Genomic DNA, 23,022 nt, shown 5'->3' with positions numbered 1-23,022 from the left:
GGCTGCATCCCTGCCACAAACGGGAGGTTTGCTCACTTTGGTGCGCTCTCACTGTGTCCTTCTCTGTGCCACGGGTGGCAGAAGATGGCTTTGGGCTGAGGACTTCCACATTTCAGCTTTCTCATGCTCTGAGCCTTCTCCCATGGTGCTTCCTCACCCTCTCCTTGCTTTCCCAGCCATTGCTGTGTAGCTGGTTTCTGGCCTCCCTCCAGCTTTTCCTGGTACCTTCCCCACTGATGCAGCCAAGGGGGCAGACCCTGAACCCCGAACATGCCCAGTGCTGACCAAAGATCTGAGCCCTGAGCCACAATGTCCCTTCACAATGGCTTGTGTAGTGTTCCAGGCCTCCCTCCCTGCTCTGATGGCCGCTGGGCTTCCCACGGGGCTCCCGAGGATTCCCAGGGCTGTGTCTCATCATCCATCCTTTGACGATCAGGCACCTCTCCTTCCCTTTCTAATCTGTTTATAGGTATCCCTGCTCAGTTCAAGAGCTTATCAGAGCTGGGGGCAGGCGGCTCTGCATCTCCTGGAAGACTGCCGGCCGTGGCCAGGGCAGAGGAAGATCACCCAGATCCTCTTTATCGCCATTTCGCTGGGACTTAGGGCAATGCCTTACCCGTGGATGGGGGTGAAAGCTGCACTGCATGGTGTGACACTGTGGCCGGGAGCTGGGGACGGTTTGTCCTCATGGTCCTCAAGCTGGCCTGGTGCTCACCAGGGGCCCAGAAGCAAGGTGGCAGTGCCAGGGCAGATGTCTGGCACAACCAGGGATGATGGAGGCAGCTACAGGCAGGGGGTGGGGGGGTTTATTTCTCTTTTTATTCCCAAAACATCAAAACCAGGCTTGCAAGTGCCCCCAGTGCTGTGTACTCAGCTGACCCTGACTGCTGCCCTGTCTCGCTGCAGAGCTGGAGTGATTTATTTCTCTTTTTATTCCCAAAACATCAAAACCAGGCTTGCAAGTGCCCCCAGTGCTGTGTACTCAGCTGACCCTGACTGCTGCCCTGTCTCGCTGCAGAGCTGTTGCTATTTTTGGTGATAAATGGTCCTTTTTGCAGCCTTTGCCCGAGGAAGGATGGTTATCGTGGTCTCTATCCGCTGTGGGATGCTCCAGGCCTGGCAGCCTTGCCAGGGGCACAGAACAGGATCTGGCCAGTCATTCCCGGTGGGAAGCACCCCGATGGGGTCGGGCAGGAGCTTTGTGCTGTGCCCACCAGCATGCTTTGACCCGCTGACACATGGATTGCATCAGACTGGCCGGGGCGAGGGCTGCCTGCTTCTCTCCAGTGGATTTTATCTCTTTTTTAATCTCTTTGCCTTTCCGGATGAAAGCCTGATTGCAGGAGCAATCTGTACAGCTTGGCCAGCCTGGGTGAGCTGTGCAGGCAACGGGTGTGAGGAGGGCTGAGCACTGGCGATCACCATCCCCGATGCCTTGTCCTGTCCATCCTGTGCTGCACGTAGCCCAGTTCACCCCAGCAGGGAGAGCATCCATGTCCGCAGCCCCAGTTTCCCCCACCAGTTTCCCCTGCCAGCCACGGGGCAGAGCAAGAGGTTTCCACCCTTTGAGGATCTGGAGGGGTTTTGGATCCACAAGGTCCCTGTCCCAGTGCTGGGAGAGAGTCCACAGCCAGTACGTCACCCAGTGTTATAGCTTGGGCTGTTGAAAGGCGTTCGCAGGGCCACCGCAGCTGTGAGGATGCTTTGGCTGAGCTCTTCAGCCATGCTGCCTGCCTTTGCGTAGTGAGGGACTGGGGGAGTGACACATCCCTACATCTGAAGCAGCCAGCACTGCACAGGCACCTAATCCAGCACATCTCGCTGCTGCTCTCGCACACTTTCTGCTCCCTGGTGTTCCCAGCCCTGATACAATCCGTGGGGATGCTGGCGAGCTGCTCACTCCTGCGCGCAGCGCTTGCATAACCTCGCGGTGCACACGCACATGCGTGAGCTGCTGGGCTGGGCTGAAATGCCACCGGCTCGGAGAGCCCGGCTCCGGGAGAGGCCTGGCTGGCACAGCAGTCTCCTGGGGGAACTGGCTCTGCAGTGGGGTTCACCATGCGCTTGGGGATGGTCCAAGAGCAAGGGGGGGAAGGATGGTGCCTGCACATGGCAGAGGTTGGTGATGGAGATTTGGAGTGCTCTGACCGATTTGGGGGTCAACTGATGGGGACAGGGATGACCCCGGGCCTGGAGTGGTCTCTGGGGAAATGACAGGGACAGGGATGACCCCAGGGCTGGAGCAGTCCTAGAGAAGCAATGGGGACAGGGATGACTTCAGGGCTGGAGTGGTCCCTGGGGAAGTGATGGGGACAGGGATCACCCCGGGGCTGGAATGGTCCCAGAGGAAGTGACAGGGACGTGGATGCCCCCAGGACTGAAATGGACCCTGGGGAAGCAATGGGTCAGGAGTGGGTCTAGAAAGGACCTGGGGGACTCAGGCCCTGGGGTGGTGCTGGAGCAAGGGTGCCAGGTGGCAGCAGCCCTGAGGCATGGTGATGGGCAGAAGAGCAGCTATTTGTAGGGCGAATCACTGTGATTCCTTTTTCCCTCCTCCCATACTGTGGCATCCTTGGGTCCTGTCCCACTGTGGGGTCTCAGCATCACTGGTGACACCACCATTGCCACCCTAAAAACCGCACAAGTGCTGGCAGTTTGCGACAGGAAGGGAGAGGGGAAATCCAGCTGGGACAAACAGAGATTAAAAAGCTCTTGATTTCTTGGAGGCATGTCAGCTGTTGCGAGCAGTTTCACTTTGAGCTGAGCAGAGCATTTGATTCATCCTGAGCCTCCACGTTTTACTTCTGTTTGAAGGGATTTTATTTGTTTAACTCGAAAATTAAAGTGAAAAAGAATTTCATGCTCAGTCCCCAGTTGAAATTTGGATTGTTAATGCTCAATCAAATCCTTCTCAGCTTCCTCTGAAACCCTTTTCCTTTTTAAGTCCTTCTCAACAACACTGTGAAACTGGTGTAAATTCATGAGGCGTTTCCACATTTGCATTTTTCACCCCAAAAAATCCCAGCTGCAAAATGTCGCTTAGTCACTGGGCAACTGAAAGAGCAACTGAGAGCAATGGGAGTGTGCTCCCGGGCTAACCCAGGTGCTTGGTTTTTATTTTTTGAGGGAGAAGGAACTCTCCTGCATCTGAGGACCTTCAGAGCGAGTTTCCTTTCCTCTCTGACACAGCCAGAAGTGCGATGTTTTTCGAGACAAGGATGTCTCCTTGTTTCCGAGGACACCAGCGTATCCCAAAGGATGTGCTGGCTTTGCAGCTCCACTTTGGCGTCGCTCTGAGCACAGCTCTTTCCTGCTAGCTGTCACCTCCCTGGAGGGAGCAGTGACTGGAGCGAGGACTGGTGGCACCTGCCACATCTCCTGCTGTGCCCTGTCTCTCTCTGCTGGGATTCGGGGTTTGGGGGTGCCTTGTAAGAAGCTTGATGGGGCCCCACATGCTGCTCTGGGGCAGATCTTGCTCTTTCCTTTGGAAGGAGGTTTTGGATGATGTCAGGTTCTGAGGCCATGGCAGAGGCTGGCTGAGGACCCGGGGACTCATCCTGGCTGGCTGTGGCTTCGTGGTGAGTTTTAGCCTGGTGGGATGCTCTGCTGGGCTGCATCAAGGGCACAAGTGGGAGTGGAAACACGCCGGTGGCCTTGATTGGAGTGCTTTAAATGCCATCAAGTGCCTCTGGAGCTGTAGAGTAGTTTCCTGTGTCATTACACATCAAACCAAATGGATGAACATTGGGGTGCTGCCTTCTCCCTTGCCCAAAGCACTCAGGTAAGCCAGGAGTAGATCATCTCCCAGCCTGGCTGAGCTTCTCCACTGATTTCTTAATGGTGAAATTGTCTCTCACTGGTTGGTTTTGGGTGGGAAATGGTCTGCACTGGTGTGACCGGGACACTGGCTCCATCTCCATCCCGCTCTCCCTGCTCACAGCCGTGCCCTGATTTCTGCAGGAGTTTGCCACACTGACACGGGAGCTCAGTGCGTGCCGGGAGCAGCTCCTGGAGAGGGAAGAGGAGATCTCAGAGCTGAAAGCTGAGCGCAATAACACGCGGGTAAGCACATAAAACCTGCTGTCAGGTTTTCAGTCCTCAGAAATGTGGGACACCGCAGGCTGCCGGGCAGATACCGCATTGACAGCCCCTGGGGTGGTGAAAGCCTCTCTCTTGTCCTCTTGCAGCTCTTGCTGGAGCACCTGGAGTGCTTGGTGTCGAGGCATGAGCGGTCCCTGAGGATGACCGTGGTCAAGCGTCAGGCCCAGTCGCCATCTGGAGTTTCCAGTGAGGTCGAGGTGCTCAAGGCACTCAAATCGCTCTTTCAGCTCTTGCTGGAGCACCTGGAGTGCTTGGTGTCGAGGCATGAGCGGTCCCTGAGGATGACCGTGGTCAAGCGTCAGGCCCAGTCGCCATCTGGAGTTTCCAGTGAGGTCGAGGTGCTCAAGGCACTCAAATCGCTCTTTGAGCATCACAAGGCGCTAGATGAAAAGGTGAGACAGGCTGCTGGTGGGCTTGCTCGGAGAGCATCCCCTGCTCAGAGCTGACCTCCCAACCCTCGACCTTCCTGCTGGATGCCGTTTTTTGTTGTTAAGCTGGACGGTGACATGGCATTCCTCAGGAGGGTGGTCTTGGATATCCAAAAGCTGCAGCACCCTCGTTTTAGGAGCTGGTGGGGTGACCAAGTGGATGCTGTGGGTTTGAGGCTGTCAGGGATGGGGAGCTTGCTTCCCTGGGTCACTCACCTGGTGGTGGGAAGGGCTGGCACTGTGGTTCAACCATTGTGTTATGACTTTCATGGTTCCTCCTGATTGATTTGCCTCAAGCATCTCCTTCCCCTGCTAAAAGACATCTTCAAGCTGTCCTGGCCATAAGTCTCCCATAGTCAGCTTGGCTTGGGTTGTTCCTCTCCAGCATGCTTTCACTCATCCAGCTGAGGAGCTGGAGCATCCCTGAGCCTCTGCCCGGCATGTGAATCCACCTGAGCCTGGCTGTCAGGCAGTTGAAAGGGGCTGGGAGCTTGCCTAGATCCTGGGCACCTTTGTCACAGAGAAATAATGGCCTTTCCCGTTGTCTTACATGACTGCAGGTCAGGGAACGCTTGCGAGCAGCCTTAGAGCGAGTGGCAACCTTGGAGGAGCAGCTCGTGGATGCCCATCGTCAGGTAAGAGGTTCTTGGGCAGCCTCCCGTGGGCCCTTGCTGGAGCAGCCGCTGGGCTGGGACTGCTCCGTGTTGCATTTGTGAACTCACTCCCCCTTGCTGGGGGAACAGGGGGACTCGAGGAGCTGAAAGATCTTTTCCACCCTAAACCATTCATGATTCTATGATTCTTCACCCTACCCCTCCAGTTCCTCCCCAGCCACAGGCACTAGCTGAATACAATGGGGGAGGAAGTCAGCGGGAAGCCAGTTGCTGGTCTGGGTGCACCAGTGCTGGCCTCACCCATGGCTGGACCAGCTGTTGTCGTCTCTTTCTCTCACTGATGAAGCCCCGTTGTCATGCAGGTGGCGGCTCTGCAGCAAGGCACCACGCGGGAGGCCCCGGCGGGTGAGCGGGATGAGAGGGAGCCCAAGGAGCCAGCTCAGAAGCTTCCCTGGAAGGTGAGAGCCCCAGAAACCCTCCACTCTGACCGTGCTCACTGAGGCAGTTTTTCTCCAACTCCCTTGTTGCTGTTCCTTCTCCCCTGGGTCCAACCCCCTGGGACGTGCCCTGCCCGGTGAATACAGGCCATTTGTGAGTGGAGGGGAATTTGTGCTCCCACTCAGACGCTCCAAGGGGCTCTGCTTCCTGGAGATGCTCTGGGAAGCCCTCAGCCATCCTTATTCCATCACACCAGTGAGAAGCCACATCCCTGATGAGTGGAGAGTGTTGACACAGGGTCCCAGAGCCCACATCCCCATGTTCCACCACCTCACTGGGTCCCTGCAGGGCCATGTTCCCCCACTGTGTAGCTGCAGGCAATGCCAGCCCATGCTTTGGGGCAGCCCGGCATCCGCCTCCCTCTCTGCTGCCTTGCAGCGGCTCTCCAACGGCTCCGTCCACCCGGACGATGAGGCAGGGCGGGTGGTGGAGCTGCAGGAGCTCCTGGAGAAGCAGAATTTCGAAGTGGTCCAGGCCAAAGAGCGCATCTCTGCATTGGCTGCCAGCGTCGCCGAGCTGGAGGAGGATCTGGGCACCGCCAGGAAGGATCTGATCAAATCGGAGGAGATGAGCAGCAAGTACCAGAGGGACCTCCGAGAGGTTAGCCACTGCCCTCTCACACTGCCAAGCCTGTTGCAGTTGCAGAGACGTTCACAACAGCTTACACATGCTCTGGGCTGGGAAGGGATTGTAACTCCTGCTGTACGCAGGGTGATGGCCTGTGTTCCCCAAAAGAGGCCACTGCCTTTGGGAGATTGTCCCCAAGTCCATCAGCAGGACTTCCCTGAGGTTATAAGCAGACACCGAGGTACCCAGGTGTGCTGCAGGCCTGGGCCAGTGAGCTTTCTCCATGCTAGAAGGCTTTTCTGTGATTGCCTGACTCTCCCTTTATTCATCGCCCACTCTGCTGTCCTTCATTCCTGTGCAGAGCAGGGTTTTCGTGGCATGCTTGGACTTGGGGGTGGTCCCAGGCTCGCAGGAGCTGGGTGACCCAGTTATTCCCAAGCTGGTGGTCAGAGATCGGGATGTGACAGCCCTGTCACTTCCTCAGGCCCTGGCTCAGAAAGAGGACATGGAGGAGAGGATCACCACGCTGGAGAAACGCTACCTGGCAGCCCAACGAGAAGCCACCTCCATCCATGACCTCAATGACAAGCTGGAAAGCGAGTTGGCCAACAAGGAGTCCTTGCACCGTCAGGTACCAAAGCTTGGATCCAAAGATTCCCCAGCACCCTGGGGACTTGGGAGGGAGAAGTGGGTACTGGGATGGGACAGGCAGGCAAACCTTGGTGCCAGGCATCCATCCTGCCCTGTCCCGCAGTGCGAGGAGAAAGCCCGGCACCTGCAGGAGCTGCTGGAGCTGGCAGAGCAGAAGCTGCAGCAGACAATGCGAAAAGCAGAGACGCTGCCCGAGGTGGAAGCAGAGCTGGCCCAGCGCATCGCTGCCCTCACCAAGGCAAGTGTGTGGGGTGACCGGTGACCCGAGCCAGAAGGGAGTGCAGGAACCAGAGGTAGAGGCGGATCTGGCCACCCCCCTGCAGTGAGGGAGCCCTGGCAGGCCCAAGCACCCTGCTGTCCTTCCCAGCTTCTGAGCTTTGCTGTCCTCTGCCTCTCCCCTGGCTGCAGGGACAAGACACTATTTTTAAAGCTCTCGATGTCTCCTGCACGGGTGGTTTTTTCTCCCTTCCCTCGGCTCCTTTCTCCAAGGTGGAGATGGCCCTGCCAGTGTGAATGGCCTTCGGCTTGTACTGGAACCACCCTGGGATGCAGAGGAAGAGGAGAGACCCAAGCTAGATCTGGGAGCGTGCAGGCCTGGAGGGAGGAGTGGATACAGCCTTCCCTTCCCTTCCTGGGCACTAGAATGAGTGACAAATCACTCACAGAGCACCTCCATCTCCCACCACCTTGCTAGCAGGACTGTTTGGGGCTCACAGCACCCACTGAGCTGCAGCGAGGATGCAGGTGGTGGGAGAGAGCACCACAGCCCAGGGAAGGGTGCAGATGCCGAGATGGAGGGAGGGATGCAGGAGGACCCACAGGGTTTGGGAGAACATCATCCAAGAGGGCTGCTCTGCTTTTCCCAGGCAGAAGAGAGGCACGGGAGCATCGAGGAACACCTCCGGCAGCTGGAGAGTCAGCTAGAGGAGAAGAACCAGGAGCTGGCCAGGGTAAGCACTGCTCAGCCTGGACCAGGGAGATCCCACGGGCCCTGATCCAGCCTTGGCTCCTCTGGCCGTGGGTACCTGGGCACAGCAGGAAGGGTGGGCTTGCTGGTGTCTTTGAAGCAGGATGGGGAGAGGGGCTGGTTAATCCTTTTCCATCCAGGATCTCTTAAATTAGAGCCAGCCAGGAGCTCATGACTCTCTGCTGTGATTTCCCCCTCACCCAGACATCCAAGTGTTGCTGTTAGCATGACACGTCCAGCTCCTCTCCCAGCGTCACCCCCTGGGGCAAGCTGGGACCCCAAACACAGGCCAGAGGGAGAAGCTTTATCCTGCATCAGCAGCAGGGAGAGACGGATAGGTGCTGGCAGCAAAGGGTGCTGCCCCTCAAAAAGACAGGGAGGCCGAGCTGATGTGTCACGGGCTGCACAATCCCCACTGTGCTCCTTAGCCACCGGCTGAGCTCTCCACACAGGAGGTCGTGATGCCCATTTCTCGAGTTGCCCATGTGGCATCACAGCCTGTGCCCTGGGGAAGCCCCTGGTTGTTTTGGCCTGGAGCAGAGATTTGAAGAAATCTTTGCAAATCCAGGTGATCAGCACCTTTTGGGGTCTGGAATATGTCCCCAGTGTGGTGGTTCCTGGCAGATGCCAGTTGGAATGGGTCCAGCTTTCTTGTGGCTCAGGCAGGGGAGACCTCTTTGGTTCTGTCCTCTCTCCTGCTCACCCCTGGCTGGGAAATGGCAGAGAACAGCGGAGTCGCAGCGGAGGGTCTGATCTGTGCTGGAAAGGGTGGGTTTGTCCCCACAAACTGGGCTTGGTGGGTCAGCTCCAACTCCAGCAGCAGGCACGGGCCGGCAGGAGGGCACTGAGCCTCTCACACAGGAGGAGCAGATCCTCTGGACCTGACATGGCTGGTCGCTGTTTGCTGTTACAGGCCCGTCAGCGGGAGAAGATGAATGAGGAGCACAACAAGCGGCTCTCGGACACCGTGGACCGTCTGCTGAGCGAGTCCAATGAGCGGTTGCAGCTGCACCTCAAGGAGAGGATGGCGGCCTTGGAGGAGAAGGTAGTGGCTGGAGGGCAGGGGGTCCTCTGGGGAGGCTGGGTGGGGGGGTTGAGGGCTCCAGCGTGGAGCCTCGGCCAGCCACAGCGCAGGGGTTTGCAAGTACCTGTGCAGGCGTGGAGAAATGATCACATGCAGGACAGCAGCCAGGCGCTGGGGCTGGTGGGAGTGCAGAGAAGCTGCTCTGCATTGCACCCTCACTTCTAGCTGTCCCTCGTCTGGTAAGACCCACTCTCCACCACCTCTCACTTCCGACAGCAGCAGGGTTTGTCCTGCTCCATTCCCTCGCTTCCCTGTGTCTCCTGGTGCAGCCTCCACTGCAGCCCGTGCCTGGCTGTTGGAGCAAAACCTACTGCATTTTGCAGGAGAAAATGCAGCGTTCATCCTCTTCCACCTGCCCATCCCTTCCACATGCTGCTTTGAAACCAGCCTATCCCCCAAGTCCCCACTGATCTGCCTTCTCCAAGCCAGGGCTGAGCCCGTGAGCAGCCTCCCAGCTCCCAGCCCACTCCTCCTGGGCAACTGGGTTTTCCTCGGAGGAGCCAGCAGGAGCTGCTGCCTCCCCAGCGTGAATGCAATTAGCTGGGAGAGCAGGAGGCTCCCAACAAGGATTAACCTCTCAGCACCAATGGGAGGTCAGCCCTCAATAACTCACCTCTCTCTGGGGTCCTGCAGGGACCAGGCTCCCCTCAGCAGGTCAGAGCACAGAGGGGTCGCATCCCCCAGCTGATCCCTTCAGCACCGAGACTGTCTCCCTGCTGCTCTACACCTCCTGTCCCTAACCAGACCCGGCTCTGCCGACATGTCTGAGATTCAGCAGATGTCTGAGCGGCTCTGGATAAACAGCAGAACCCAACACATTGGGCTGAGTCCAAATTCCCACCCAGAAGGAACAGGGGTCATCTTCTGCTCCCCAGCCTGCTGCCAGCACTGACTGACCCAGAGAGTTTCTGCAGCTCTTCAGTGGGCACAAATGATGCTGTCTGGCTGCCAGCACCTCCCCAAAAAGAGCGCTAGGTCAGGCAGTTGCAAACACATCTTGTTTTCCCCCTGCCTGTTTCCTAGCTTAGATGTAGGGGACATTGTTGCCCTTGATCCAGCTGCTCGAGGAGTTGATCTCCAGTTCCTGCCCATCAGATCTCTAATCGCTGCTTGCGACTGTCCCAGCGTGGGGCAGAACTTGGGTTCTGGCAGCCCTGCCTGAGGAGCAGGAGGTTTGCAGGGAAAACCAGTTCATGGGCAGTTGGCTGAGGAATAGACCAGGGAGCCGTTGCTGTCCCTCCTGCCAGGCGTCCGTCACACTGTCCACGCAGCGATTCCACCCCGGCCATCCCCAGGAGGCTGCGCAGCCTTTTGCTAAACGGTCTCTCTTTTTCTTTCCTGTTTTTGTTCCCCTTTCTTTTGTTTCGTTTTTCAAAGAACACTTTGTTACAAGAGCTGGAAAATACTCAAAAGCAGATAGAGGAACACCAGCACGACAAGGTAATTGCCGCTGCAGGGAGCCTGCCCTAGTGACTGAGCTTCCTCACTCCTAACTCCTGGCTAGTGGCCGTGGCACCTCCTAAAATACCCTAGCTCCGAAGGAGCTGGGATCCCAAAGCGCCCAGCAGCAGCAGGTCACAAACTAACCCACACATTGGCTGGATGGAAGCTGCCACCGATCTCCCCGGAGACCCCCAGTTTGGTTCCCTAACAGGCACATTCAGTCCCAACTCCGTATTTCCATCACGCTCAACCCAGCCCGCCGCCGAGGACAGCAGCGAGGCCGGGGTGGCTTCGCCCGTGTGTCTCAGGGAGGGTTTACCCCAGTGCTCTGTGGTGCAGCTGGGCTGTGAGGGACGGTGCTGCCCGGTCAGACAAGTCTCCTTCACCCCTGAGGCCTTCTCAGCCCCCTCACTCAGACTGGGGGGAAGATCTGCTCCATGCCCAGCTTGCAGAAGGCCCCGAAGGTCTTTGCACCTCCCCTGCTGTCAGATAAAGCAGCTAACTAGGGTCTGCCGCATGAGTCCACGTTGGCCTGTGCCGGGAAGTTGAGGGTTGGTTGCAGCTTTTTGAAGCAACGAGAGTTCTTGGGGTGTCCCCCATGTCTCATGTATGGTTGGAGGGCGGTTGCTTTCCCCCTTGCCCAGAGCCTCAGTCTCCCCGCTGTAAGGACGTGCGGGTGCTGCTCGTGCTCCCCAGCCATGGCTGTGCCACTCGGCAGAGCTCGGAATCTTGCATGACGCTGCCTGCATGTTACTCACCCCAGTTCAGCCTGTTTGCCCGCAGGACTGGATCCCACCGTGCCTGAAGGATCCCATCTCCTCTGCCTCCCTGCTTGCCCACAGCTTCCCCCCTCACATCTCCCGCAGGACAGCATGGTCGCTTAGTGCAGGTTTTGTTGCACGGATGACGACAAGGACAGGGCCAGCATCAAATGTGGCTAGTGAGTCCCTCGCTGCCAGCCCTTCGCCAAGGCAAATATGCACATGTGGTCTGAGCCAAACCAGAGATCCTTGTGGGATCAATTTCCCTTTGTCTCTCAAACCAGCATCGCTGTGAGCACATGGGTGTCTGTCTGTCTGGCCTGTGATCCCTCCCTCCCATCGCGGCATTGCCCCAGCATTGTCATTCACTGCTGCCTGCATGAGCTATTTCTTTTCCGATGTGTCAAAGGTGCTTTGAACTTGAGATGGGGATTTTTAAAGGGGCTATAAACCTGGCAATAGCTGAGGATGTGGATTGCACCAGACCCGGCTGCTCTTCAGAGCAAAATCAACCCCTTCCTGTCTCTTGTCTTGCCCTACAGCGACGTTTGTCTGACGAGATTGACAAGCTGAGGCTGGAGGTTGATCAGCTCAAGACCAGAAGCGGGACGTTTGTGGAGAGCGTGCATGCAAGGTAAGGGCCGCCTGCCAAAGCCCTGCCAGCCCGTGCACGCCCTGCTTGCATCCACACCCACGGCTTTGGGGGCGTTTTGCTTTTAGAGCCCCAAAATGCTGATGGCATCAGACATTTCTGGCTTTACCAAGCCTTGGTGTGGGTCTGCGAGGGAGTTCATCACAGGGTCGGCTCTGGCTGTGCTGTCCCTGACACAGATCTGTCCTGGGATGAGATGCAGACTGTTAAGAACAGCCCAACTGAATGGCCCCAAATTTGCTTTTCTAAAGGCAAAAACCCACTGAACATTGTTTCTTTTTCTGCATAAAGGGCTTAGGACTTAATTTTTGTGTAAGCAGGATGTTCACCAAACATCTTTCCCCCCTGCAGCATGCTGGGGATGGGCCAGAGAAGGAGGAACCTCTACTGAGGTGTTGCAGGCAAAGGAGAATGAACCCCCCATTTCCCCCCCTCCTCTCTGCAGTGGACCTCCCACACCCAGCTTTTAAATTCATCTGGGAGATGGAGAGGTCCCAGCCCAAAGCATCAGGAGAGGTGAGTCCAAGGGGTCCCACACTGACCGGGGTACCCAGCAGTGCTGCAAGAAGCCAAGGGGTTCAAAAAGGAGGGCGCCAGGGTGACATACACCCCACTGCGTCACTGCAGCTGCCTGGGAAACAGACCTCCGCTCCTGAGCCCTTTGGACATGGGTTAGAGGCAGTGAGGCATCGATGACGGCGATCACCAGTGGGGAAAATTCCCCTCAGAAAGGCTGGAAAAGATGGAACGGAGCTGGTGTGACCATCTTCCGACCTGTCAGTAGCTGTGGCAGAGAGGAGGAGGCCTGGAGGCCTCGCTGCTGCGGTGGAGAGAAGAAACAGGGAGAGCGAGGAGGAGCTTGCAAGGACGAAGGACAGCGGAGTGCCAGAGGAGTGTCTGGAACATGTGTGGGACCTCTCTGTGTGGGTCTGTAGGAACAGGATGGACAATTTTTTTTTTCATTTCTTGGAGGAAAAATCAGCAGAAAGCTTGAGTTACAGAGGCCAGAATAATCCCTCAGCTGAAATGTCAGCTTTTGTCTGAGACACCTTTTTCTGGTTTTAGCTCAGGAGCAGCTTGTCAGCTGCACCACGGCTTAAATCCTTTGAAACTTGTGCTGTGCCTTCGTCTGCAAACACCAAACTGACGCCAAGCCGAGCTGCTCGTGTTAGCAGTTTCATCTGGGTTTGGTGGGGTACTGGGACGGGGAGCCTGGTTCTGGATCTGCACTGGAAAACACACCCACTGGGGTGGAAAAACTGCTCTGCCTTGGACAACTGCTTTTGTCATCTTCAGTTAACAAACCATCGTGTCTCCTGTGACAAAGCATGTCAGGAAGTATGGTCCTGTGTTCTGGGAAGGTGCTTTGCTCGGCTGCGTGGTGGGACCTTCAGGGCGAGGAGAAGCAATGAAGCAACGTGGAGATATGCCACGAGTACCACGAGCAGCAAAACATGGCCTCATGTCCAACAGCAGCCGCTGCGTCGCTCTGCTTGGTGTGGAAACCCCATCCCCAGCACCCGTCTGAGCATGGAGGAGGGTGAAGAAGTCCCAGCCGGGATCCCAAATAATGCGCATGGCCCTGCACCTGGAAGATCTGTTTCAAATGGGATTTTGTTCATCAGGGGTTTTTCATGAAAACGTTGAAGAAAACAAAAAGGAGAAGAGCTCCGTGGCTGGGCCCTGTTCTGTACCACGGGGATGGAGAAGACAGGACAAGACAGGCTGTACACGTTGGGAGGTGCAAGGACAGGAGGGGGCTTGTTCAGCCCACAGCCTCACAGCAGACCCTCTGTGCTGGGTGGTGCTGGCCAGAACTGGCTGCATGCCCCAGTGGGTGCTGCAGCGAAAGGGGACGTAGCGTCAGGGTAGGGCCCAGGGTGAGCTCCCTACAGTCTGTGAGCGCATCTCCAAGGCCAGCCTGGGGCCAACAGGGCACCTTTTTCTGGAGCCTGGTTTCACATCACTTCATGCAGAGCGGGCAAGAACCGCTGGGATGGGCACCCCGGAGTGGCCTCGTGCCCCGCCTCTGTCCTGAGCAATCCTGGGCTGCCGGGGGGGGGGCAGCCTGGGGCAAGGGCATCCTTGCATGGAGCAATGTCCACAACAGGGCTCTTTCTCCCCAGGTCCCATATGGGCAGCGCCACGGACCTGCGCTTCCCACTGAGCGCGGTGGTCCATCCCCCCGCCGAGCCCTTCGGGACAGCCCCGGGCCTGCCTCGCGCACAGAAAGGCCGATTTGCCGCCCGGCGAGAGGAGCCAGGCAAGGTAACCCGCCTTTGTGCCAGCCTGGGGACAGAGCTGGGGTTGGGGTCTCCTCCTGCCTTTCATGCTGGTCTCATTTGTCCTTGATGTGGGAACATGGGGCAGTTTCCTTCACCTCGTGCGTGGACTGGGGTAATGTGGTAGGGAGGGTTTCCCATTGGGGTTGTGTTGAGGTGGTACTGTTGCGTGGAGGACTCCAGTTTGGCTTTTGGAGACATCGGGGTGCCGTGTAAGACCAGTGGACCTTCTTCCCCCAGGACTGGGAGCAGGCTCAGGCAGGCGGTGTCCTGGCCACGGGGCCTCATGCCTTCGACAGTGACCCCGACATCTCTGATGTGGACGAGGATGACCGTGAGACTCTCTTCAGCTCCATGGATGTGCTCTCCCCTGGCGGGCACTCGGATGCCCAGACATTAGCCATGATGCTCCAGGAGCAGCTGGATGCCATCAATGAGGAGATCAGGTAGTCACCATGGCCAAAACCCACCACTGCCTTGATCTGAAATGGCTCAGGGGGGTGGCAACCATCTGCCAGGCGGTGGGGGGAGGCTTTGATGCCCTAAAATACAAGGCATTTCAGCCAGGGAAAAGGCCCCAGGACATCCAGCCACAGGGCTTGGTCCTTCCTGCACATGGCTCCCTGCTCCTCAGCTGCGCCAGTGCTGGCTCACAGAAAGGACCCTTATTTTGTAAAGAAGTCCTCCATGAATGTTAGAAGAAATCACGGTGTGTCTCAGCTCTTGTTTGTGTGGATCCTGATGGATCTTGCTGCCACTCCTGGAGATCAGGGGCTCGAGCACCAGGGTGCATTTCCCAGGGTAGGGAGAACCCATAGCTGGGAGGTGTGAGATGACTCCCCAGAAGCTTGGGGAGCTGGGAGCCCTGAGCCTCGCTGCTCCCCCAGGATGATCCAAGAGGAGAAGGAGTCCACCGAGCTCCGTGCAGAGGAGCTGGAAACTCGTGTCACGAGCGGCAGCATGGAGGGCCTCAACCTCACCCAGCTCTGCAAAAGGGCTTCCATCCCCACCTCGCTGACAGCCCTGTCCCTGGCCAGCTCATCCCCACCGCTCAGCGGCCGCTCCACCCCCAAGCTCTCCTCCCGCAGCGCTGCTCAGGACCTCGACCGCATGGGGATCATGACGTTGGTGAGGAGACACGCAGGGTGGACAGGGGGGTTGGACAGGGTGTGCGCGTGGCTGCCTGGGGTGGGAGCGATGCCCTGGCATCTGCATGGGTGTGCGGGTGGGCAACGTGGAAGTGGGGTGCCCAGGTTTGCTGTCTCCCAGCCTGGCACGCCTGGCCCCGGGACTGCTCTGCGGGGGGGTTTCTCCATTAACTGCCCCCCTTTCTGTGTCTCTCTCGCTTTCCCCCTTGCAATCAGCCCAGCGACTTGAGGAAGCACCGGAGGAAACTGCTAGTGAGTGGCTCCCATCCCGTTGGTTTTTGTCCAAGCCCCTTTTCCAGCCTGCTCCTGGCTTTGTCCACACCAGGTCAGGGTGCAGCAGGCGCGGGATGGAGCTGGGAACCCCAGGGATTCAGCAGAAGGATCATGGGGATCCCATAAGGTGCTTGGAGATGTGCCGGCTGGCAGCCTGGGGGATCTGTCAGGACATGGGGAGGTTCAGAAAGCCACTGGGTCCTCAAACATTGTGTGTCCCCTCTGGCGACAGGGTGTCTTTGGGACATTCCCATCTGTGCTCCTCAGAGCCCTCTTCTGAGGGCCAGCAGCTTCTGTCCCCACACCCTGACCAGGACCATGGGGCTGCATCCTCCCTCCTCCCTAGTTTCCAGGATCTTGGCCATACGGCCACATCCTCCCCATCCGCTTGGGCATCTCGAGCCATTGCCAGAGCTCTAGTTCAGGCCAATCCTGGAGCGTGGCAAAGCCTCAGGGCCCTGGTGGCTCTTTTGGCCATGTCTCCATGGAGCAAGAGAGAGGCAGGCAGCAGGGCAAGGATGGAGCTGGGCTTTGGCTCCCCAGCCTCATGGCTTCTTCGCTTGTTCAGTCACCTGCAGCTCGGGACGAAAGCCGAGAGGATAAAACCACCATCAAATGCGAGACGTCCCCCCCATCCTCACCCAGGACACTGCGGCTGGAGAAGCTGGGCCATCCTGCGCTAAGTCAGGACGATGGGAAGAGGTATGAGGAGCACCCTTTGGATCTCACACCCGTGCCTGCTCTGTTGATTTGAGGACTGACGTGGGGCAAGAGTGGGATTGGTGGACGGGCTGGGGTTTGCCAAGGCTTGTGCGCTGCTCGGGAATAACCTAAAAGCTTTGCTGTTCCTCTCCCTCCTCCATCCCCAGCTCGCTGGAGGAGCAGGCCAGCAACCCCAGCAGCAGCCAGGACTCCTTGCACAAGGGCTCCAAGAGGAAGGGGATCAAATCCTCCATCGGGCGCTTGTTCGGGAAAAAAGAGAAGGGTCGCTTGATTCAGCTGAGCAGAGAAGGGGCCACGGGGCAGGGTCCGTGAGCAGCCCTATTCCCATCGGTGCCGGGCGGGCGTCCTCTCGGGCCAGGCTCTCTGCACGCCTCCTGGCACTGTCTGGCTTTGGGGAGCTGTTGGGGCGACAGGTGGAGGAGCAGGGACACCCCTGCCGGTTTGGGGATGTTGAGGCCTCTGGCTCTGGGCTCCCTGCAGCGTCGGGGCAGTTGGGTCCTGGTGCTTTCTGCCCCGTGGCCCTTTCTGGCCTGAGCATGGTGTCACTCTTAATGTTCTGCAAGAGCTGCAGTGAGGATAGTGACCCCCATCACTGTGTCTTATCTTTAATGTCCCCAAAATCTGCTTCCCTCCCTGTGGGACCTTCTTGATTGGCAGAGCCCTCTGGTGGGAGCTGCTTTTCCGCCCCTAAATCCTTTAGCGCTTCGATGTTGAGCATCTTGCAGTGGGAGGGCTGGCAGGTGGGGATCCCCTTGGGCTTTCCAGGGATGCAGGGAGGCTCTGGGGGTGGGTTGGAAATGTCACCTCCTGTGCTGCGATTGTGCATCTGCAACATCCTAGCATGGGGACTGTGACAGTGCCCACACTGAATCCATGGGACATCACGCTGACCTGAGGATGTCTTGCTTGCCCAACAGTGACACTGATGGACGTGGAGGTGGGCTTGCAGGACCCTCTGGGACTTGGCAAGCTGGGTGCTCAGGCCGAGAAGGACCGACGCCTGCGGAAGAAGTGAGTGAACCTCCAGCAAGAAAATGTCCTTCCTGATGACTGAGAAGCCATGGCATGGGAGTGGGTGTTGCTGGGAAGATTCCTCATCTTCAGCCTCTCTTGAGTCCTGTTACCTCCTTTATGGATTTGATACCACCTGGTTCTCACTGCCTGTGGTCTACTTCCTTTCAAGAGCTCTCCCTTCCCAACAAGCTCCCAGTAAATCACCTTTCTGCTTCTCTTCCCTCCAGGCACGAACTCCTGGAAGAGGCTCGGAGGAAAGGGTTGCCCTTTGCTCACTGGGATGGCCCCACCGTTGTCTCCTGGCTGGAGGTGAGGCAGAGTGTGCCCCTGTGTCATCTTCATGTACCAATGGCTTTGCAGCTGCCGCTGGTCTCTAGTGGGCTCCTCTGGCAGCAGGTCTCACCGTGTGTGGTCCACACACGTGGATGGTGATTGCAGAACCTGGGGGAGCAGAGCATATCCCCGCATCCCTCACACTTTTTGTAGCGTTGTGGTTTGAGCAGAGCTTTGAGCTGGGAGGCTCAGTGGAAGTCCCTTTCCTTGGGTTGTTTCCATCAGGTGTAGGGGTGCTGGGCTGCCACCAGGCCATCTGTGCAAGGTGCCAACAGGGGAGGAGCCCTGTGTGGGTATCCAACCGCGGTACTGAGCTTCAGACAGGGTGGCCTTGATCCTACCAGAGGAAGTTAGGGTAGGTTGACTGGCTTTGCCCTGTTTTGGCAGCTCTGGGTGGGGATGCCAGCCTGGTACGTTGCTGCTTGCCGAGCCAACGTGAAGAGTGGAGCCATCATGTCGGCCCTGTCCGACACTGAGATCCAGAGAGAGATCGGCATCAGCAACGCGCTGCATCGCCTGAAGCTGCGCCTGGCCATCCAGGAGATGGTCTCGCTCACGAGCCCCTCGGCACCGCCCACCTCAAGGACGGTAAGTGCTCCACCTACAGACCCCCTCTTCCCCCAGACAGACCCTCTATGGAGCAGGACAACACACTTGTTTCCCTCCTTGGCTGCTGGGAACCACAGTGGGCCATCGGTCGCCAGGGAGTCCCAGTGTGACCGGCAAGCGTGGCCATGGAGGGGGTGATGTTCCCTCATGGACTGGCCAAACCACCAGACCCTTGTCCTCAGGCTCAGAGATCATATACGGTCCCTGAGCGCGAAGCACTTTCCTGTCTTGAGGCACCAGCAAATGCTCTTGTCCTCACACTCAGAGGCTGTCAGCAAGAGGCTGACACTGCTGAGCAGCCCGAGAAAAGCAGAACTCAGGGACCATCTGCCCCAGAGAGGATAAAATCCCATCCAAAGGGCTCAGGTGTGATGGGCGCGAGGGCCAGCTCAGTTCTGCTCAGCCCCATTTCAATACAAGCCTTTTCCTGGGACCGTGTGAAATTCCTGGGGCAAGTCAGGGCAACTGCAGATTCCAGCCTTGCCCTTGACAGGACACAGAGCAGATCAAGGGATCACATCTTGTGTTGCTCCTCAAACCCCTTGAGGGGTTAGTGGTGCCCCAGTAATGCCACGACACATCTGTACAAAATGCAGCCAACAGGAAAAAGGGTCCCAAGCGTGCTCTGTCCCCCGCAGATGGCCATGGCTGGGTCACAGCCAGCAGAGACAAGCCTGCAGGCTCCATACCAAGGCCAGTGGTCCTTGCTGCACTCTCCATGGCTGCATGGACAGGCCAGGGTCCCCATGGGTGGCCAGGTGCCACCAGTTTGAGCTGCAAGGGCACTGTGAGATGTCCCCAGTACAGCTCCAAGATCAAGAGTGGCCCAATCCTCCATTAGCCTGAGCCAGGCTTGTTTCCAGCGCAGTTGTGAACGGAGGCCGTGGCTCTGTGGTGGTTCACCATGACCGTTCTGCTCTTTTCCCTTCAGTCCTCTGGAAACGTCTGGGTCACCCATGAGGAGATGGAGAACATGGCAACTTCCACCAAGACGGTGAGGCTGACCGGCCCCGCTGCTGCTGCTCAGCATATCGGTTACCGAGCTGAGCTCCGGGCGTGCATTAACGCGCTAAACCCTGGGAGGGAAGGGGATCTTTGCTGCGTCTCGTGTGTCAGCTCTTAGCCAGCACCACGCACCTGTTCAGAAACCATCTTTCAACCTTTAATATCCCAACAATTTCTAAAACTGGCTTGAAAACCATCAGATGCCTTTTCCCTCGTCAAGCCCCTGGGGGTTCCTCTGGGTTTCTGGAGTCGCTTGTCTCTTGGTTGTGAGTTAGAAAAAAGAAATGAAAGACAAAAAACCAAGAGTGATCTCAAGATGCATGAGATTGAGCCTCACACTGGTCATTCTGCACCCACTGTCTAATCTCCTACTGACCTTAGCACACCCAAGTATTGTCCCCACTGTCTGTCCACCTTGGGGTCCCTCAATGGGATGAGGCTGTGCTCCCAAAAGCTCTGGTTCCATTCTAGAGATGTAGTCCCCTCTCTGCAGCTTAGTGTCCCCATGTCCGTGTCTCAGAGCAGGGGCAGCACTTTGGATTTGTGTGAATCAGGAGATTTTGTCTGCTGGTGGAGTAGCACCAACCTGTAACCGGCAGGTACCTTCTGGGGAAGGAGAGCTCAGTGTTAGGCAGGGACGTGACACTTACCCTTGGCCAGTTTTGTGAGGTTGAGCAAAAAAATCAGCATGTGGAGTTAAGCAGTTCCTCTAGGGGTTGTGACCTGTGAACTGAAGCCGAGGTTTCTCTCTGCATCTATCTGTCTTTGGGGGACCCAAGAACCTCTCGTATTTCCCGGGAAGGCTGTGTGAATCCCCGTGTCTGTGCCATCTCCAGCCCAAGGCCCATGAGAAAAGCCTCATCCAGTGTCCTCTTTACTGACCTGAGAGATGGGGTGAAACCGGGTCCCAGCAGGGTCAGGGTGTCCCCAGCATCCTATTGACAAAGCCAAGCTCCCACTTGCTCTGGGTCACGCCATGCCGAGGGGTCCCACGCTCAGCACACGTGGGACATGCTGTCGTGGTGCAGGGCCGCCGGGTACTGACTTTACCTGTCCTTTCTATTGACATGCTGCGTGTGTCACACTTAGGACACAGAGGAAGGCAGCTGGGCACAGGTGAGGTTCCCGGGTCACCCTTTTCTGCGGGCGGTGCATGGGGTCGTTATGGGAGGGAGAGCTGGACGTCACGGCACACCCAGGAGATGAGCTTGGGACATCAGTGATCTCCAAGTCCTTGCTGGAGTCTGAACCTGCACCCTGTGGTTGCTCCTCTGAGCCATCTTTCAAGTATGGGGTGGAGCTCCTGGGACCTGGCATCAAGCGGTGTCCTTCTCTCCTTCAGGCAGAGGGACTTCTTCTAGGACCTCCTCTGAAAGATGCAGATCCTGTGCTAAGAACCCCCAGCAGCTGCCCTGCGTGGAAGCAGGTTTCCAGCTGCATAGACATCTCATTTTCACCTTTTCTTAGCCCCAAGTTCAAGATAAAGACCATTTTCATGATCTGAAAAGAGGGGAGGAAAGAGTCCTACTTGGATCCATCTCTTCAGTTTCACCATTCTCCAATGCTTTACTTTTCTTCTGGTGGGTTTTATTTCACTGGCAGATGCAGGATCAGCTTGCAGTGACAGTGAATGGAGGTTTTTCTGCCCCAAACTGAACTTTTTTCATTTTGAAGTCATGAAGTAGATCTTTCAGTGATTTCTAAGCTTCTTAAAAATCACTTGGCAATGCTCTGAAACCTATTTCTTAGTTGTTTCAACTTCCATGAATATGCTTTTTCCAGAAGAAGCTGGTCCAACTATCCCTTATGCTTTTTGGCTACTGCCTTGTCTTCTTGGGGGACACCAGTAGGACACAGACCATGGCCTACAGGACTGCTCCAGCATCTTCAGTACAAACTAGGGTTCAACTCCTCTGGCCTAGGTTTAGTCCTCAGGACAGCAACCCCCAGGCTCCAGCACTGACCTGTCACTGATCTCCTGGAAGTCTGTGGCCCCACCCTAGGTTTCTCCCTAGCTTCACCATTTGCTTCTCCACAGACGCTGGCCTATGGGGACATGAACCATGAGTGGATTGGAAATGAGTGGTTGCCCAGCTTGGGTCTCCCACAGTATCGCAGCTACTTCATGGAGTGTCTTGTTGATGCACGGATGCTGGACCACCTCACGAAGAAAGATCTCAGAGTGCACTTGAAGATGGTGGACAGCTTCCACCGGTGAGTCCTCTTCTTCGGGAGGTCCCTGGGGTGCAGTGTCTTCACACGGAGCAGAGGATGGGGCAGTTTGAGGGCTTGCCCCCTGTCTTGGCCAGCGCTGGTGCTGGAGGATGGCTTTTCTAAGCTAAACTCAACCACATGGACTGGGGCAGCTCATATGGGCAATTGTTCTCCTTCGACATACTCCTTGCAGCAGGACAGCAGAGGATCAAGCCTTCTGCTGGCTGTGGAGTGGGCAAAAACAGTGCTTGTCCGACCAGGTACCCCACTGGCAGGCAGAGCAGTCATCTGCTAGCAGCCCAGCTTGGAGAAGGCTTATGCCATCCCAACCACCTTGCTCCAGCACCAGTATTGAGCCCCGTCACGGGGTACCACCACCCACCCTGACCCGCGGGGCTGTGTCTGTGTCTGTGTACCAGCACCCTCCCTGTCTGGGGATGAACCCTACATCCCAGAGCAGCCCCTGTGGGCTGGTTCTCCCTTCCCTCCCCAGCCACCAAGCGCAGAGTGTCTTTATGTGGATCAATGGTAGGATCAGGTAGGTTGAACAGGGCGGAACTGGTGGAGTGGGGAATTGTCCCATTTTGCAACTAAGATCTTCCCTTTGGCTTGTGTCTGTCCTGACCCACCCCAAACCGAAGCATCCTTTGGGGACATGGAGAGCAAACAGGGAAGTGGGTCCTCTGCGGGTCCCTCCAAGCCACCTGCCCCTCGATGCTGAGCCCTCCTGAGGGTTGGGTGCCATCTTGTGTCCTTGCAGCACCAGCCTGCAGTATGGCATCATGTGCCTGAAGAGGCTCAACTACGACCGCAAAGAGCTTGAGAGGAGACGAGAAGAGACCCAGCACGAAATCAAAGGTCAGCAGCCGCATACGTGATCCAGGTCTGGGAAGGGAGATGAGGAACCTCCCAAGAGGTGCCCAGTGCTGGTCTCTCCTGTTTCCTATTTTTACCCCAGCATTTGCCTCGTTGTTTCTGAGCAACCACAGGACTGTTCTCCAGCAGGGACCTCCCTGCGTTATTTCCCCAGCAGATTGTTCCAAGTGCCTTATGCAACAAACCCCAGTCAGGCATGAGGCATCTGACAGAAAAGATCCAGTCAGACCATCACACCATCTTCTCCTGCCCGTTTCAGATGCTCAGGACACCCCCCAGCTTGCTCCGCGCTGGCTGTCCTGAGATTGCCTGCGCATCTGGCTGCTGCTTGGATTACATCGCATTATTGATAATGCCCCTAATTACAGCAGCAGCCGTGGGCTCTCAGGATTAATTGTCGGTTGTTTCCTGCCGGTTATCTCAGCATTTGGTTTGGTCAATTAAAGTGAACTGCTCCTGGCACTTGAGCACCCGCAATTGCTGGCTGGGGAAGGAGAGTCCCAGCACCAGCCTGGGGCGGCGTGAAAGGGCTTTGGGACATCTTCAGGTCCCACACAACCAAGAGCGTAGTCTGAGCAGGAGCTGAGATGTTGCCCTTGCTCTTCTGCAGATGTGTTAGTGTGGACCAACGACCAGGTCATCCACTGGATCCAGTCTATTGGGCTTCGCGAGTACGCAAACAACCTCGTCGAGAGCGGGGTGCACGGGGCGCTCCTGGCCCTCGACGAAAACTTCGACCACAACAGTCTGGCGCTCGTGCTGCAAATCCCCACACAGAA

General features: G+C 57.0%; 1 protein-coding gene across 1 annotated transcript in view; it reads left to right on the top strand.

The window, feature by feature from the left end:
- The window catches only part of PPFIA4 (protein tyrosine phosphatase, receptor type, f polypeptide (PTPRF), interacting protein (liprin), alpha 4), a 30,253-nt gene that overhangs the window by 4,188 nt on the left and 3,043 nt on the right, over positions 1-23,022 (top strand). The window contains exons 2-25 of the mRNA XM_010145799.1: positions 3,961-4,062; positions 4,329-4,493; positions 5,090-5,164; positions 5,506-5,601; positions 6,020-6,241; positions 6,693-6,839; positions 6,963-7,101; positions 7,730-7,809; positions 8,740-8,871; positions 11,657-11,748; positions 13,893-14,034; positions 14,289-14,494; positions 14,936-15,176; positions 15,413-15,448; positions 16,038-16,171; positions 16,339-16,496; positions 17,110-17,203; positions 17,434-17,515; positions 17,927-18,127; positions 19,080-19,142; positions 20,243-20,269; positions 21,192-21,367; positions 22,128-22,225; positions 22,854-23,021. Of these exons, the coding sequence (XP_010144101.1) occupies positions 3,961-4,062; positions 4,329-4,493; positions 5,090-5,164; positions 5,506-5,601; positions 6,020-6,241; positions 6,693-6,839; positions 6,963-7,101; positions 7,730-7,809; positions 8,740-8,871; positions 11,657-11,748; positions 13,893-14,034; positions 14,289-14,494; positions 14,936-15,176; positions 15,413-15,448; positions 16,038-16,171; positions 16,339-16,496; positions 17,110-17,203; positions 17,434-17,515; positions 17,927-18,127; positions 19,080-19,142; positions 20,243-20,269; positions 21,192-21,367; positions 22,128-22,225; positions 22,854-23,021 (3,076 nt within the window). The remainder of the gene's footprint in view (positions 1-3,960; positions 4,063-4,328; positions 4,494-5,089; positions 5,165-5,505; positions 5,602-6,019; positions 6,242-6,692; positions 6,840-6,962; positions 7,102-7,729; positions 7,810-8,739; positions 8,872-11,656; positions 11,749-13,892; positions 14,035-14,288; positions 14,495-14,935; positions 15,177-15,412; positions 15,449-16,037; positions 16,172-16,338; positions 16,497-17,109; positions 17,204-17,433; positions 17,516-17,926; positions 18,128-19,079; positions 19,143-20,242; positions 20,270-21,191; positions 21,368-22,127; positions 22,226-22,853; position 23,022) is intronic.

Source organism: Buceros rhinoceros, unplaced genomic scaffold (genome assembly GCF_000710305.1).
Source record: "Buceros rhinoceros silvestris isolate BGI_N320 unplaced genomic scaffold, ASM71030v1 scaffold16311, whole genome shotgun sequence".
In the NCBI taxonomy this organism is placed as follows: Eukaryota; Metazoa; Chordata; class Aves; order Bucerotiformes; family Bucerotidae; genus Buceros; species Buceros rhinoceros.
This window is presented reverse-complemented; position numbering and strand designations above follow the sequence as displayed.